Source organism: Cuculus canorus, chromosome 4 (genome assembly GCF_017976375.1).
Source record: "Cuculus canorus isolate bCucCan1 chromosome 4, bCucCan1.pri, whole genome shotgun sequence".
Taxonomy (NCBI): domain Eukaryota; kingdom Metazoa; phylum Chordata; class Aves; order Cuculiformes; family Cuculidae; genus Cuculus; species Cuculus canorus.
This window is the reverse complement of record NC_071404.1, coordinates 54,801,640-54,817,845: the sequence shown is the minus strand read 5'-3', so window position 1 is coordinate 54,817,845 and position 16,206 is coordinate 54,801,640. Positions and strand designations below refer to the sequence as shown.

Sequence of the window (16,206 nt, the reverse complement as noted above, 5' to 3'; positions counted from 1 at the left end):
CTACATTACAGCTTACTCATAGCCTAAGCTCATACATTGATCCAAACCTACAACTGCCTGTGTGCAGTGAAACCTGCAGGGACAAAGGCTCTAGAAAGGAATTCCTGGGGTCATCAGCTCTGCTCTCTTGCTAGCTTCCACAAGAGAACCAGTTACAAGAACAGGGGCCAAATGTGGGCTTTCTTTCTCATAGTCTATTTCTATAATCCAGCCTTTCCTAAAATACAGATGCACTGCAATCTAAAACCTGCTTCAACATTCCTATTTAAAGCATTAACTTCAGTTTAGAATACGCAGCTCTATTACATGCATATAAGAAATAAGTTATTACCATGGCATTGGTATTTGCCTCCAATGTACATTAGATCAAACCCTTTATGACACTTGCATATGTAGCTTCCAAATGTATTGACACAGTGCCTAAATCGTGGACAGATAACTCTCCCAGTAGCACATTCATCAATATCTGTGGAAACAAAGGAACTGTATTATTCTTAACAGCAGGTAAAACACAGTCTATACTATCTAAATTAAACTGGTTTCATATACTGAAAAACTAAAGAAGAATAGTCAAAGTATTTTTTATAAGGGCCTTTTGGCTACAAGCCTGCCAGCCACCAATAATACTTGAGCACTTCTTCTGGCTGCACCATCTCAGGTCTGGTCTTCATCACACAACCAAATTTTTATGCCTCCTGTGCTAGAAGCCTTTACAAATACTGTGAGTAACAAGAAATGCACTGGCATAACAAGCATTGATACTGAATTCGGATTGCTTGCTCTATGCTCTTGCCATCCTGGTACCCTTCCCCTTACAGAGGAGACATTGTCTAACTCCCCACAGAATGCACGACAGCTTCTTTAAGGTCTCAGAACACTAATCCTCAAAATTGTAATAGTACTTGTCTGAAGAAAAGCTATTTAGTGTTATTTGTATAACTTTTTTGTGTCCCACCAAGCCTTGCGGTGGGACGGCACCCGGATTTACAGGCAAGGAATAGTGATAAAAATTACCCCAGTAATTCTTTTTCAGAAATAGGCCTAAAATATTGTTCTTGTAGCACAGGTCATATGTGCATATTCAAAGTACATCACCTTGCAGTAGGAAGTGGCCTGTTTGTGTGTTTGTTTGTTTGTTTTTAAAAATCTCACATATCCCTAATCCATGACCTGTCCATTGAGCCTATCAGGAAATCTTCACCTGTTCAGGATTTGCTTTAAACAGAGTTCAAGCTAATGCTAGGAGCATCGTATTCTGTGTTACCTAACAGTTAGTAACCACAGGCCAAATGCTTTTTCAGTATCTGCACTTTGCTATCTCTTACTCTGCACAGTGCTTCTGCTGTAGCTGACCCCTCTTTCACAGAGATGTTGGTTACCTAAGTGACCTTAAAATATCTCTTGAGGTGCTGAGATACACGGCTCCCATTTGCCCTGCCTGGGGCTCCCAACAAGACCTGGAGTAGTGCTGCAGCAAGCAACATCCCAGCAAGGACAGAGGAGTGGAAACACATGGGTGATGCTCAGTAAATAGCCGATGCTCTCCCAGAAGATGCTGTTCTTCATGCTGACTGATGAGCCAGGCAAAGGCCCAGGAAGCAGCCAATGCTCTCCCAGCACTGCTTTCACTGCCTAGGAAACTCTCAGAAGAGGTCAGGTTGATACACAAAAGCTGCTTGCACTACCACTCACTTCGTAGCTCTTGGAAACCAGGCTGAGTGCTTAAACCCTCATTCTTCACTGAGGTAGAGAGCCATGAACAGCTGCCTCTGACACATGCCGTTCTTGATGTTTGTTGGTTATCTACAGGGCACAGTTCAAGCCTTTGCTCTGCAGCTCTATCAGAGTCTTGATCTATGGGAAAGCAAGATTTTTGCTCTCCATGCAATTCTTTTCCTAAAAGGAGCACTTCAGTAGCAGGTGCTAAGAGTGCAAAACAAAGCGGAGTGATTGATGCCCTGCTGCTTGTGAAAGAGCCCTGGACAAGGCAGAGAGAAACTGAGTCCCTTGCACAGCACAGAAAAAATACTACCACAAAACCGCTGGTTAGTTAGGGCAGCTATCTGAGGCAGGGGAGATGCAGTTTCAAGTTCTCCAAGCTGTGATTCCCACAGACAAAAGAAGTAACCTAAAGCCATGAATTACTGGCTGGATGGGCCCTCCCAGTAGCTCCTGCTGGCACTGTCCCATTCTACACAGAGAACTACCGACGACAGCAAGGATTTAAGCCCTAAACTCCCACACTCCTGGCCCAGACCGCTCCAAAACAACATCCCTCCTTTACTCTCAGACGAGAGCACTTTTGCAATGCCGTGCTAAAGGCCTGAATGACAAAGAAAATGAAGCCAATACTGGGCACCTCTCCATATGCCTGAATCTCCTTATAAATCTGCCTCTCGGTTTGAATCTACCGTGAATGTTTCACGCTTTGAGTACATTATTAACTTTTCTACAAATTCTACCGTGTTCCTTACAGTCATTTAATTTGCAAGCCATACTTTTCTACTTTCTAATACTGTTTCAAGGCTCTAATACTGTTTCAAGGCTGCAATTTTCAGATTCATGATTACTATGAACTACGTGCTTTGTTTTTCAATCTTTAAACCGCAACTTCAAAAAGCAGTTCAGTAAAGGAAAAGATGAGCCACTGAATATATCTCGTCATGGCATAGATTAATGGCCTTAAGCTTCATCACGGGAAGTTTAGATTGGACATTAGGAATTTTTTCACAGAAAGGGTTCTCAAGCACTGGCAGAGGCTGCCCAGGGAGGTGGTTGAGTCACCATCCTTGGAGGTGTTTAAAAGGTGGGTAGTAGACAGGTACAGTTGGAGTTGATGATCTCAAAGGTTTTTTCCAACCTAATGATTCTATGATTCCATGTTCTTTAAAAGCAAACATATCTTCTCCTGCCTCTCCCTCTGTACATATTCATGTTTTTGCAAATTCCATGAGGCAAGAAGCATGTTAGATGATGAGAGCACTGTAGTGGTATTGTTTAGTTTTCTAGGCAGTTATATACATCCTAAAGATACAGGACTGAATTGCTGATCAATATACTGTTGAAAACTGGCGCAAAAAATAATGGATAAAATGGAAGAGCCTACTGCCTGCTTTTAATAGGAGAGGTGGGTAGATGTTTGTTACTGCTGGGAAAGCCACTTCTTGATCATTAGCTAGAAGATGGTATGCAAATGCTTATGATTAGTTTTTCTGCAGTTCTTAAATAATACAGTGACTGTGACTTGTTTCAAGTCCATGGACCCATGCCAATCCACACCTGGGCCCAAATAGCGTAAGGCTGTTTCCCTTTTCCTGCTGCAACATGCTGGGGCTCATGCCTGCTTCCTATGAAAACCAACCAGGGCATGAATGGGTCATTTGTATCCTGATCTCGGCTTCGTCTGCAATGAAGGTGCATGCCCAGACTTAGTGCCAGGAAACTATTCCAAAGGCATATAATACATACAGCGCCTAGTGAGCATGATGGTCAGTGTTCCACAAAGAAGAAGAGAAAGTCTTGCTTCTCTGTTGCTGTGAATGTGACCATATTACCAACTCAAGCACTAAAGAATTATGAAATTGATTTAAAAATAGTATGATTTTTAAGTTTACAAGGCTGTATTTTCAAATTTCTATACACAAACAACTAGAAAGAATTTATTTTACATTTGAAGTAATTATTTTCAGTCCTCAATTTCAGATGTTCTGAAGCTGAAATGTGTATAATACTAATTTCATTAAATTAAAATCCCAATACAAAAAGCAGGAAACACTGATTTATTAATCCAAGAGTCATTAATTAATTAACTAGTCCATCAATCCATATTTTCACAGAATACTCTGCTTGAAGCCTTTTTCAATTCACTGTTATTTAGTTTATATGATTTACCTTCATAGCTGAATTGTTTGGTGGCTCCTTACTGATAGTCTGGAGGAATATTTTAACAAGGGAATGATCAGCATGGGTTAGAGAAAGAACAGAATAAAGCATACAGGAATTTACACCTGCGCTAAAAATAGGCATTACATTCCCAGCTGTCTTTCAAACTCTCCTCAAACAAGGATTTAATGAGCTGCAGCCAATGTACACTTCGATTTCCTTACCATCATCTACACTTCTGTTTGTACTGCAGCAACAGCCAGACTCTGGCTGGAGCTGACAACTTCCCCAATAGCAACAGGCTCGTACACGTCAGGAAATGGCACAGTCCTAGTCCCAAATAGCTTCAGTTCCTGGAGGTATTTACTACAACTCACACTTGATAGAGAAATAGCACAAAAAGGGTGCATGTCACAATCACTTCTGACTGAAAAAGAAGAGTAGATCATGTTATAACCCCTGCAGAACAGACGTCTCTTGCTGTGATTACTTTCTCTGGATTGTGCAAAGTTGTTCTCAAATTTTTGTGGAAAAAATTAAAAACAGTTTATGAGAACAATCTGAATGATGCATACCCAACTGAAAAGTTCTTCACCTTTCTGGGGAAAAGGTGGGTTTTTTTTAAACCTACACTGAAGAACTGAAGAGCTTCATACAACTGGTTTGATTCTTCAGTATTAAAAGTGCACCTTGTTTATTTCTAAGTATGAAGTTTGCCTGACTACAGAAATGCACATTAGCAGAATATTGCAAGTAATTTAAATTATACCACATTTCCATATGTGGTATAACTTGAATTTGCACTTAAAATCACTTAGCTCACTATGGCGCGGCACAAGTCTCTTCCAAAGGTTTCTCTCTGCCATAATGTCCACGGCAGGATTAATCTCAATTCAATCCCTTCAGTGTGTGACAATGGTAGGGCTTTTTTCTCCTGTCCTACCCATTCTTTAGCAAACATAGATGTACCAGTTGTGCACTACAGAAAGCCTGTGACTTAAAGCTGAGCTTTCTCTTCACATCAGATCTAGAATCTATCCCTTGCTCTGCCAACAAATTCTTGGTTAGTGTGGGTCAGTCACTCGGAGAACCCATGTCCCTGTAGACAGCCATGATACTCAAATAGATGATTAGAGCATCCACATTCTCTTATATTTTTTCAATGCAAGTGTTGCTACTGGTCATGGAACTGTAGCACTGCAATGGATATAAATAATAAAATCACTGGGGCATCATATCCACTCAGGATGTATAGTTAATGACTAATGAAATCACACGTCATGCTGTTCTTCAGACCATAGCAGAGTCTAGCACTGTACAGCCTGATTAACCATAAGCACCTTTTCCACATTCATAAACGTGGGAATAAACCATTTCACTTTTATACCGTCTGAATTCCTGAGTTTATTTTAACCCAGTTTCCACAGTATGAAAAACAGACAGTAGCTTCAATCCCACTCATGCTGTGAGCCTGCACAAACCTTCACCTTGTCCCAGTATAAGCTTAATGATTTGAACAAATTATTCCTCTATCCCTGGGCCCTAGGCATCATCTTTTGAGTACAAAGGAAAGCTGAACTCCCTATTCCTTTTTTTATGCTGATAGGTATTTTGGAGTCTCTGTTAGCAATAGTTTAAAATGACTGAGTAACAGGAGTGGTGAGGGCCAAGGACTTGGATACCAAGCAGCCTGTGAAGGCTTTAAGCAGTCAACAAAACTTGCAGGGCTGGAGGAAAACACCGGAGAACTCTGGCACAGACTTGAGAGCACCTGAGCAACATGCCTATCCAGGTTCTCATTACAAACATCTTTAAATTGCATGTATGATGATTTCTAAACACATCTGATAAACTATCTGGGATGGTGTTCTGTGTGAGGATAAAACATTTTGGAGAAAAAAAATTAAGCTACACTTGATCACCTACCTATGCAGGTCCTGCCATCAGGCCCTAGCTGCAGCCCTGGAGAAGGACAGCGGCAGCGTACTTCCCCTTTCAGTACATCACAGCCATACTGACAGTTTGCCATCGAGCAAGAAACAGCATCTAGGGAAAAATGATTCAAAACATTTAGATAAGGACTCCGATCAGTACCAGAAAATGACTGAAAAATTTGGAGAATTAGGACATCATATAACTATGACAGAAGAGGAAAAACACATGTTGAATTCGACAGGCAACCATTCAGGCATTAAAGACTAATTGTATATGCAGTAATTTTTTTTCTTTCCACAAACTGCCTTTTTAAGAACAAAGACCATCACCATTGTAGCAAGTTGTGTCATGGAATATAGCCACCATGAGGAATATAAAGCCCACTGTGTACTATAAGCCCCCCTGAACAGTACTGCCATTTTAAAATAGGAGCATCTCTAATTAAAGGTAATTTCTCTCCCTTCTCTCTGTCCAGACACTCAAAATATCCACTTTCATATCTCTGATATCCAGAGAGATGACAGTAAAATTTTATACAGTCAAACAAGCAACATCTGCAGCTTTAACGATTTCACATTCATAAGGACATAATATAGCAGAACTGCAGGTGTCCTACTGGAATGAAAACTGCAAACACTTGTCCCTGAAGGCCAATTAACAGTGATTTACAGCACTGAAGAATGCTTCTGGGGAAACTTGTAATAAAACTAATAAAATCAAAATATTTGCTCTTGTTTTGTTCCACCTAATTTCATTAGAAAAAAGAACCTCATCTTGCACAACTGCCTAATTTTCAGCAAGATTAATCTTTTGCTTTGGGACTCATCTTCACTTCATGAAAATTCCCTAGGGAAACCCAAGCAGGGATCTTGAGGAGCTTGAAAAAAGCAAGCAACAAGCCTTGCCGTACTCGAGCACGTTCCATCTGGCATAAGCATGTAGCCATTCAGACAGTAGCACTTGTAGCTGCCATAGGTATTCATACACCGGTGTTTGCACGGCCGCGGCTTTAGTCCACACTCATTTAGATCTGAAATGAAAAGTGCAAGGGAAGGAGGTGGGAAAAGAAAACATACAAAGTATATGTGAAAAAGGTTCTAGTTCAAGTTCCTGGAGAAAGCAGGAAAAAAAAGGCAATTAGCTTTTTATGTGCAGTCCAGCTGATAGCAAGTGTCCAGAATAGCCTACATGAAGCACTCTTCAGCCCTCCTGCCAAGTGGCGTATTTTCTTTTGTTCCACAGATATCCTTTCAGAAATGACAATATTAGCATTACATTAAGTGCCAATAGAAGTTTCATTAGGGAGCGCACACGCTCAGGCTGCCCATGTAATGCCGCTGTTTGTGTTGATGCCATGTCAAAGACCAGCCAGAGGAAGAGTGAGAAAGCAAATGTCACCACTACAATCACTGTCAGCAATTCTGATAGTGATCCAGTGATCCACCATCATGCTTCAAAATTAGTTGCAAAGGAAGGCATGAAAGCTGATGCTAAACCACTTAAAACAATCTCATGGAGAAAATTTACCCTTTACCATCTAGAAAATAGTATCTGACATCAGTGATATTTGTGAAGGACTATCCATGAAGACTAGTATTTCAGATTTACAATTTAATACAGAATTCATGACTTAAACCAAACATATTCAGCCTACAATTTTCATATTAGTAGACAAAGCTTCTAACAAGAAATAAAGACTGAGCAAGGAATTCCTTCAGAATCCTCCTCCAAGAATAAGTGCTGGTTTTATCTGGGTTAACCAGGATAACTTGTTACTTAGTTATTTGTGTACTGGTGAGTAAAGACAACAAAAAAGGTGAAAATAATAAAGCTATTCACAAATCCAACCAGCAAGCTGGATTCAACAACTGAGGTACTGACTCTCATCTCCAATATCGCACAATGCCATCTGGAAGTCTGCTACAGTAAGAAAATCACTGTTATTTCCAGGAACTTTTCAAAGAGCCATCTCCACCATTAAGCCCTTTCTCATCAAGCATCACTCCCTACTCCACACAGCAAAAAGGTAAGCCTTGCGGCTCCTGACGTGTGGTAGACACACAAACACAGTAGCTACTTTATAAAATCCCAGCTAAGAATGCGACATATGCTTTCTATGGATTAGATGTAAAGGCTTAAAAACCTAAAGACAAATACACCTCTGGTTAGAATGAAGCCAGTAATTCAATGATCACTTTATGGATTACAAGTAGCAAACTTAACGAGGTCTATGTTGTAAATGGACTGAAAGTTATGTTCACTGTGGAGAGGAAGTAAGAGAAAGCATAGCTTCTAGCCAGCTACATCTGGAATTCTTCAAATTCCTAGCGTTTGGGTTTCAAATTCATCTTGAAATACTGTAATCACTTAGTTTTGGAGGACAACATTCTTCATCTTATTTTTTACAGAGCAAAGAATTTTCAAATGCATTTTGCCAGTGCCTGTGATGAGCACTACATTATGTCACTGCTATTTCTGAGAGCTCCTAACACCATTTATGTCTATCATGACATTTATAATCTTCTGACCTACTTTGCTTTCATATTCATGAAGCCAAGGACAAACAAGTGTCATGCAGACAGATATTTACCCCTCTCTGCAACCATTCCCCTAACTGATGGATATGACCCTTTTTACTTTGTTTTCCAAGGTCTCAGGAAGAGCAGCAGGTTGAGGGATAAGAATACTTCCTGCTCTCCTCCTCTTTGAGTGGGTAGTGGTAAGGCATGTAATTTTCCCTTTCTTCCTGCAGAAAGCTGAACAAGTTATTTCTAGAAAGTCTTGGAAACATTTGCTCCTAAAATGGCAAGAAAAACCAGGTAAGCACAGGCAGGACTTCAGTAAGGAAAGTTTGCCAAAATAAGGATTGGGCCTGTGCCTGAAAAACAAGGAGCAAAGACTGTTTCTACGTCATGTGTAGCAGAAAAAACATCCCATTTCAACTCTCACTCTTGGGGAGTTTGAATAATATCTGGAGTTGGTAGGAGAACATACTTCTCCCCGCAGGCACTGATGACACGGTCACAAGAACGTACCTGCTTGGTTAGAGAGAAACAGCTATGAAAGAGATGTAGATTTTCTACTGTGGAAGTAGCATCTTCAGCTAGGAGTTGTGACTATTGATAAGAGTCATAGGTCAAATGGAAAAACAGCAGATGATGATGTTAGAGGGGAAGGGTAAATTTTCATTGTAAAAATCTTCACGTAGAAAAAACTTTACTTAAAAATGATCAGTAATAAACAGATGAAAGTTCGTATTTCGGGAGGCAAACTTCTCCAGACCACACAACACGCTGATTTTTTTATCCCTGTAAAACTTACTACAATTAGGCATCTCCTGATAGACATCATAGCTGCATTAACATATTTATTACACATGCAACAGGTCTGTTGAAAAGTCACTGTCAAATTCAAACCTCCGTTAAGAGTTCCACGTCAATTCATAAAAGTATCCCTACAGAGCCCACATTATTGACTATTCTGAGATTCATGGACAACATTTTGCAGTATAAAATACCAAACTAGAAGCAGAGACAGAATGAGGAATGGAAATGCTGAAATTAAGCTGATGGGATAGGATTTTAACAGTGTCTGTGTTAACTTCCAGTGCTTACATCCCACTGCACTTCACCTCCTAAGTTTGGATGCTCCTGAAGACTCTACCTTTAATAATTGTCTTGTACTTATTTCCAGAGCTGCAGCACTGATTAAAAGTTGAAAACTATAAGAATTTTTGACTGTTCTCAGTTTACCATTTTGCATAAAGTATAGATTACATTATGAGCCTGAAATAATTGGATCTTTCTACGGGGCTCTGAATACTACACCACCATTTGGTTCAAAATATTCTTAGCACAGAAATGAAGGCTCTGGTATTGACAAACAGAATATTCTGAGAATATCCTGATCTTAAAAAGTAGGTGTAACCAACGGTATGAGCATATCACATCACGTGCTTTTCATTTGTGCAAGTTTGAAGAAATTATTTCTGTTGTCTTCACTTCATTCTATTTCTGCCTGTGAACAAATGCTGTCAACATCACCTTTTTGATTCACGTCTTGAAAAACATGCTGAAGGTAAAATGCTTGTGGCTTGAAAAAGTTCAGGTTTTTAACCTCAGCTAACATAACAGAAAATGAAGTACACAAGGCAGCAGAAATAGCCAGTTAGAACAACTCCACTTAAATCTAAATCTCCTGTGTCATGGGTTTTCACTTTTGCCTTTGAAATTAGCTTTTAACCCTACAGAGTCAAGATGAATGCTACAGTTTAGAAAAACAAGAGCTGGCAGTGCTGTGGCTCCTTAGAAGAGAAGTCAGCCTGCAAATGTGTGCAGTGTGTTAGAGGGTATTGTTCAGCCCATCTTATTTTCCCCAAAATGCAACTTTTCTTTTTTTCCTTTTCACCAGCGCAGACAGACACATACTTGGAAACGGCACGACAAGCAGCACTCAGTTTCCTAGGAGGTACATTGTATGATTACTGGCAGGTCCTGCTGGTTCTTCATAAAGGCCTGTACGAGTCTGCTGACAGCTTTCTTGATCTCACTCCTTATAATCTGTAACAGCGCACTTCCCTAAGAACACTGGATGTACTGCACATGGACTGGTGAAGTGCTGAAATACTTGTGCTATTTATATACTCAGCCTGCTTGTGTGTTTCTTGTTCCTTAAGTAAGGTCTGTTTTGTCAAGAACAAGTTCAGGCTAATGTTAGCAGACAAGAAGTCAGCGATAGCAACATACCCCTTGAACAAATGCTGAGTTTAAAAAGGTCAGTTTACTCATCAGTTGTGTATTTCAAGCAATATCCATAAAGACATCTCAGTATAAATGTCTAGGCTTCAAAAGAGGAAAGCAGAAAACAGCAGAAGTTTCTCCTAAAAAAAAGCGAAAGCTAAAGTTTATAAACTCAAAGACTAATAAAAGTAACAGTTTTATCTCATTTTTCTTTTCAATAATACCATCATTTCTTTTAGTCACCATTTCACACTGGAATTTAAAATATAAAGCTGAACACTACTAACAGGTTTAACAAATCTCCTCAATTTCTTTGTGGGAATGTCCACTCACTTTCTGCACTTGAGAATTTCATTGTTCAGCCACTTAAATTCCCATGTTGCCTACAATTGCACAGTCAGTCCAAACCCAGCATTCTTCTTTTCAAAATAACATAAGATGGTATTGTACATAAGAGCAAACTGACAGCTTTGGGCACTATGGAAAGCAGGTCTGTAAGATAAATGCAGGCTACTGATTGCAAATATTCGATTTTTAAAAGAAATGAAGTGAGAATTTGAATGAAAGGAAAGGATTACAAGTGCTGTGCTGGCAAATCCAGATTTGACTTCTTTGACTACTGTATGGCATCACACATGATCTTGGATAACGAACGACTTCAGTGCACACCAAACAATGGGGCTCTTGTTCCTAGGAGGATGCACTACATCATGCTATTTTCTTTAATTAGCTTCTGCAGAAGACTCCAGTGCTCAAACCTTTTCTGTCTTTTCCTGCCTTTTAGCTAACTTGGATCAGGCAACACAGAAGTCATTTACACAATACCAAATTTACTCAGACTTTGCGAACAGAAAGCCAAGGATGAGAAACCAAGTGAAAAATTCAACTGTTATCACCATACTATAAACAGTAGATTAGCTTTCATTTCCAGCAACTACCATCACATCACCATGTTAGACTTCATTATTAGAGGAGGTTTCTGTCACCCTAAAAGAGCTCTGTTCACATCACTTAGTCTGATTAATCAACAGCTGCCAAATGCAAAAGTTAACTTTCATTTTCTTTGACTTCCACCTTCACGTAAATCACAGTTTTGTCTTTATCTAACCTCATAAACAATTTCCATCGCTCTCACTTTACAAGGGAGCTTAGAAACAAATAAAAAGTGCAGGCCCTGAAAAAAGAGCAGAGGAAAGAAAAAAGCAAGTTGCAATCACGAGTGTGGTGGAGAGTCAAGCCTTTTCAGTGCACAGGCACACAGCATCAAGGGAATACAATTAGTTATTTGCTCTGCATGCTAATAACACTGCATGTTCAGCTCTTACATTGCAGCCATTGGTTGATTAGCCTCCAATGGCTCTACAAGAAATTGTATTACTGTTTCAAGCCGTGCAGGTAGAAGGAGGATGCCACCTGAAATACAGGACAATCTCACCCCTTGACACTATACATCTTGCATGAAGATCCAGAGGGCGGAATAGAAGTGCTTCACTGCTCTGACCAGGTGCACTTGTATATAGCTGCTCATCTTCACAAGATGGGAAGAAGGCATAATAAAAATGAAATTGCCATATCTTTGTAACATGCATTACTTTATCATTAAAATCAACCAATCAATAAATAAAAATACAAGACTGACAGGAATTGCATTACAAAAAGAGAATATAGAAAATTTTTGCAGCACGTTCCTGGAACAAACAGGAAAAGGGAAGAGTAAGTGACTGAAGAGCTGCCTTCTTACATTTTTTGCCTAAAGACAACCTTTGCCAGCCACATGAAGTTACATTTCAACTATTTATATCTGTCTGTGAACTCAGATCTTACTGAAGAACAGGTATCAATTTTCTCAGATGAGCACATTTTGAAAGAAGCATTAAATCTGTTGTTATTACTATAAATTAGAGAGCTGGCATGAAGTATTTTCTTTCAAGTTGCTCAGCTTTTTTCTTAACTGGTTACAGCTGTAAAACTAGGATCAAAAAGCTAGAAGGCAAACACTAAAGAGGCTCAGGAGATTTGAGTGTTGTGGGGAGAGCACGTGGTTAGCTCTCCCTCAAAGTCACTGCAGTGTAGTTGCTGAATGTTTCAACAAAATAAAAGAGATGGTATGGGCTAATCCTAACTTCTGAGTGACCCAAAGCAAGGTCCAGCTTGCCACAGCCACTGCAGTGCCGCTGGAAAAGAACAAGCATCCAGGCATCATTTGCTGTTGAGGCCGGGCTCTTCTCTTGGATTAGTCTCTGGGATATAGCTTGATGAATGAGACCCACAAACAGAAGATGTAGTCTGTTCATCAGTGCTCTTACCCAAAGAACACCTTTCACCAAGAACCTGAGCATAGTTTACAGCCCAGTACAATTCACATAGACTAAAAAGACTTCAATCTCTGTGGAGGAACTCCAACATTTCTTTTGCCAACACCATTACTTTATGTTATCACTAATTATTATTCTGAAATAAGAAAGATGGCCCATGGACTGAACAGGACAGCTGCTATCTTAAGGTACAATAACGTAAGTCACACTTATCCTGTGCAATGTGAATTTCCTCCCAGCAAAAGCAGACTCTGAATCCACTATGCACATTCAGGTCTCATCCTAATCTGGAATTGGCACATGGCAAGATGTACACCCCAACCCAGGAGTAGCTCTCAGGTCACACCATACAATAGGATAGACATAGGCTGAAACCACCTGAACCAATGCACAACTGGGACATTGCTGTCATCAGGCATCTCAGAAACCTCATATGCATCTACCATGATGACTTTGTCACCAATACTGTACAAGAATATTTGATCCATACTGCCTCAAAGTCTTCCTTTAATCATTTATCTCCACATTTTTTTCCTTCCTTAATATTTATTGGCAAGTGAATAGTTGAAGACTGCAGCTTACAACAATTTGCACAGCATTCTTCTTATATTGTTAAAGTAATAAGTACATATGGACATATGGTTGGACTCAATGACTCAGTGAGTCCCTTCCAACCTAGTGATTCTATGATTCTATGTTTCTATATAAAAACTGATATAAATGCATAGAACAACTGTTTTCTAAAAGAAGTTCAAGACAGACTAAAACAAGTGTAGAACAATAAAATCATAACAACCGAACCTTTAAAATGTCAGCCCAAGGTAAAGGGAAAAGGAAAAAGGATGATTTGAGATATGCTAGAATAAATGAGATGTAAAACAAAACTGAAAAATTCATTTCCCCATCAGTTTGGAAGGATTAGTAAATCTGAAAATAAATATGTATCTATTTTTAAATAAATTCCTTCATTCTAAAATCAACATGTCAAAAGAAGGCTGGCAGACATCAGGGTACATTTTTGAAGAACACATAGTTCAAAATGTCACATTTTCTACCATACTTCCTCAGCACTATACGAAAACATGCAAACATTTTCTGCAGGCTGAGACAACTCAAAAAGAGAACAGTCCTACTAAGGTATTTTAGATGTAAACATCTCTAAGGCATCAAAATCTAATAAATCATGTACTACAATTCTGTATCATAGTCTACGCTCTTTATACCATTACATGGTTTGGAGGTAACTTTTTTGGGAAAAAAAAAAAACCACAATGAAACTATATTTATAACTCAGTAAGAGGACATTTCATCATCCCAGTTCTTAAATACACACTACATTTTACTGCTACCTGGCTAGCTCAGGATTAGAAACACAAAAATGAGAATGCATGAGTGAAATTGTTTTTAACTAAAAAAATATTATTTCACTATTCAAACTGGAAAATTATCATTTTATGAAATAACAATCCTGACCACAAGATGTAAATAATTGGATTCCGATTCAGGAAAGCATGTAAACACACACTTTACATTAATGTTGATTTCATGTGGGTTTTTTTCCGCTGTGTTACCCCACTGCACATGTTGTTTTCTCTACAAATGTCAGTCCCAACATCAGAATAGCTACAGCAGTAACAGCACTGCTATAAGAGTTCACCACCCTTTAACCGCAGGTGATACTCATAGCATTTGGAGGGAGAGGGACCAGCAATACTTCAGTGATTTTGTGAAGAAATTCTCTTTCTTGGACTTCATTTTCTTACCTTGGTTGCAGGTTTTTCCAGTGTACCCCAGGTGGCACTTACACTTGTTCGGTCCAACGCATTCACCATGTTTGCATCCTGGCTGGCATATAGCTGCAAATAGAGGAACACTCATTATTCTTCCTCTCGAGTCACTGCTGATGGACTTTACTTTGAAACAAATATCAAAAACCTAACAAGCAGTACCCTCCCTGCAGCATAATTATACGCTTCAAACACCACTCTTCAAACAGCAGATGCACTTCTAAAAATCACCAGTATCCCAACAGATGTGGGAATAGTGACATACTTGCTAGTAGTCTATTTTTTTACACCTTTACCTCGTGCTCTTTCTGGGATATTAAACTCTTAATAGCTAATCACCAAGCAGGCACAGCACCTTCACTTGCTCTGTGTATGTATGTACTATTATTCATGCCACTAAGTGTGGTAAACCTGCAATACACCCAGCTACACAGAAAATCAGAGTCATAGAATAGTTTGGGTTGGAAGGGACCTTAAAGATCATCCAGTTCCAACACCCCTGCCATGGGCACGGACACCTCCCACCAGCCCAGACTACCCAAGGCCCCATTCAACCTGGCCTTGAACATCTCCAAGCATGGGGCATCAACAACTTCCCTGGGCAACGTGTGCCAGTGCCTCACTACCCTCATAGTGAAGAAATTCTTCCTTATATCTAGTCTAAATGTGCCCCTCTCCAGCTTATACCCATTGCCCCTTGTCCCATCACCACAAGCCTTTGTAAACAGTCCCTCCTCAGCTTTCTTGTCCACCGCATCCAGGGACTAGAATGCCTACACCAACGCCACAGTTCAGTCACCGGCAGGCAGCAGCAGCACAGATCCCAGTGTTCACTGTTTTCCTCTATGACCATAAGACAAAACTCTTCACCCCTTTATTAAGAAATGCTTTGCCTGAATCTCTCCATTTCAGGTGTCTGCATTCTGGCATGGGAATTACTTTTACTTCATTTTTGTTTTGCTGGAAAAAAGGACTGTGTAAAAGCAACACTAACTGTAATATCCTGCTTTATCACTGCACATATCCAAGTCACTTCTACTCAGGACATTTCAACCATTGACTACCCAACCTGCTACACAAATAAAGTCTCAGAAAGTAAAATTATGGTCTATACTGTTTCCAGAGCCAAATTTGCCAGGTAATTTCTAACTACCTAGATGGAGCATAAATACAGAATTCCAAGAAATAACAGTTAGGAAGTCTTTTTTTGATATGTCTCTAAATATGAAACAGCTGAAATTCATAAAATAAACTTTGAGAACTTCAATAATAAAAAAAATGCTTTTGAAGAAACAGAAGAACTAATCTACAAATTTATTTCTCTGATGTAGGACTAGATAACAAGAATATTTTATCGAGTGCAATGAATCCTGCATAACTGAAAACCATTTTACAGCTGATTTTAAACATTTCCAAGTCTTTTTTATTATAAATGTCTATTACTAAACATACTTTCTGAACCTACTGGACAACTAAAGCATTTACTATGCTCTAAAATATTATCATTATATGACAAAATGCAGATGTAAAAATTCTGATGAGCTTACT

At 39.3% G+C, this 16,206-nt stretch overlaps 1 protein-coding gene across 6 annotated transcripts in view; it reads right to left on the bottom strand.

The window, feature by feature from the left end:
• Positions 1 to 16,206, bottom strand: part of NPNT (nephronectin) — a 53,881-nt gene that overhangs the window by 20,716 nt on the left and 16,959 nt on the right. For 3 of the 6 annotated variants that reach the window (XM_054065646.1, XM_054065645.1, XM_054065649.1), the window contains 5 exons: positions 14,635 to 14,727; positions 11,992 to 12,084; positions 6,728 to 6,847; positions 5,809 to 5,928; positions 332 to 466 (listed from right to left, as the gene is read on the bottom strand). In XM_054065646.1, coding sequence (XP_053921621.1) covers positions 332 to 466; positions 5,809 to 5,928; positions 6,728 to 6,847; positions 11,992 to 12,084; positions 14,635 to 14,727 — 561 coding nt within the window. The remainder of the gene's footprint in view (positions 1 to 331; positions 467 to 5,808; positions 5,929 to 6,727; positions 6,848 to 11,991; positions 12,085 to 14,634; positions 14,728 to 16,206) is intronic. The other 3 variants (XM_054065647.1, XM_054065648.1, XM_054065650.1) reach the window with 1 other exon arrangement.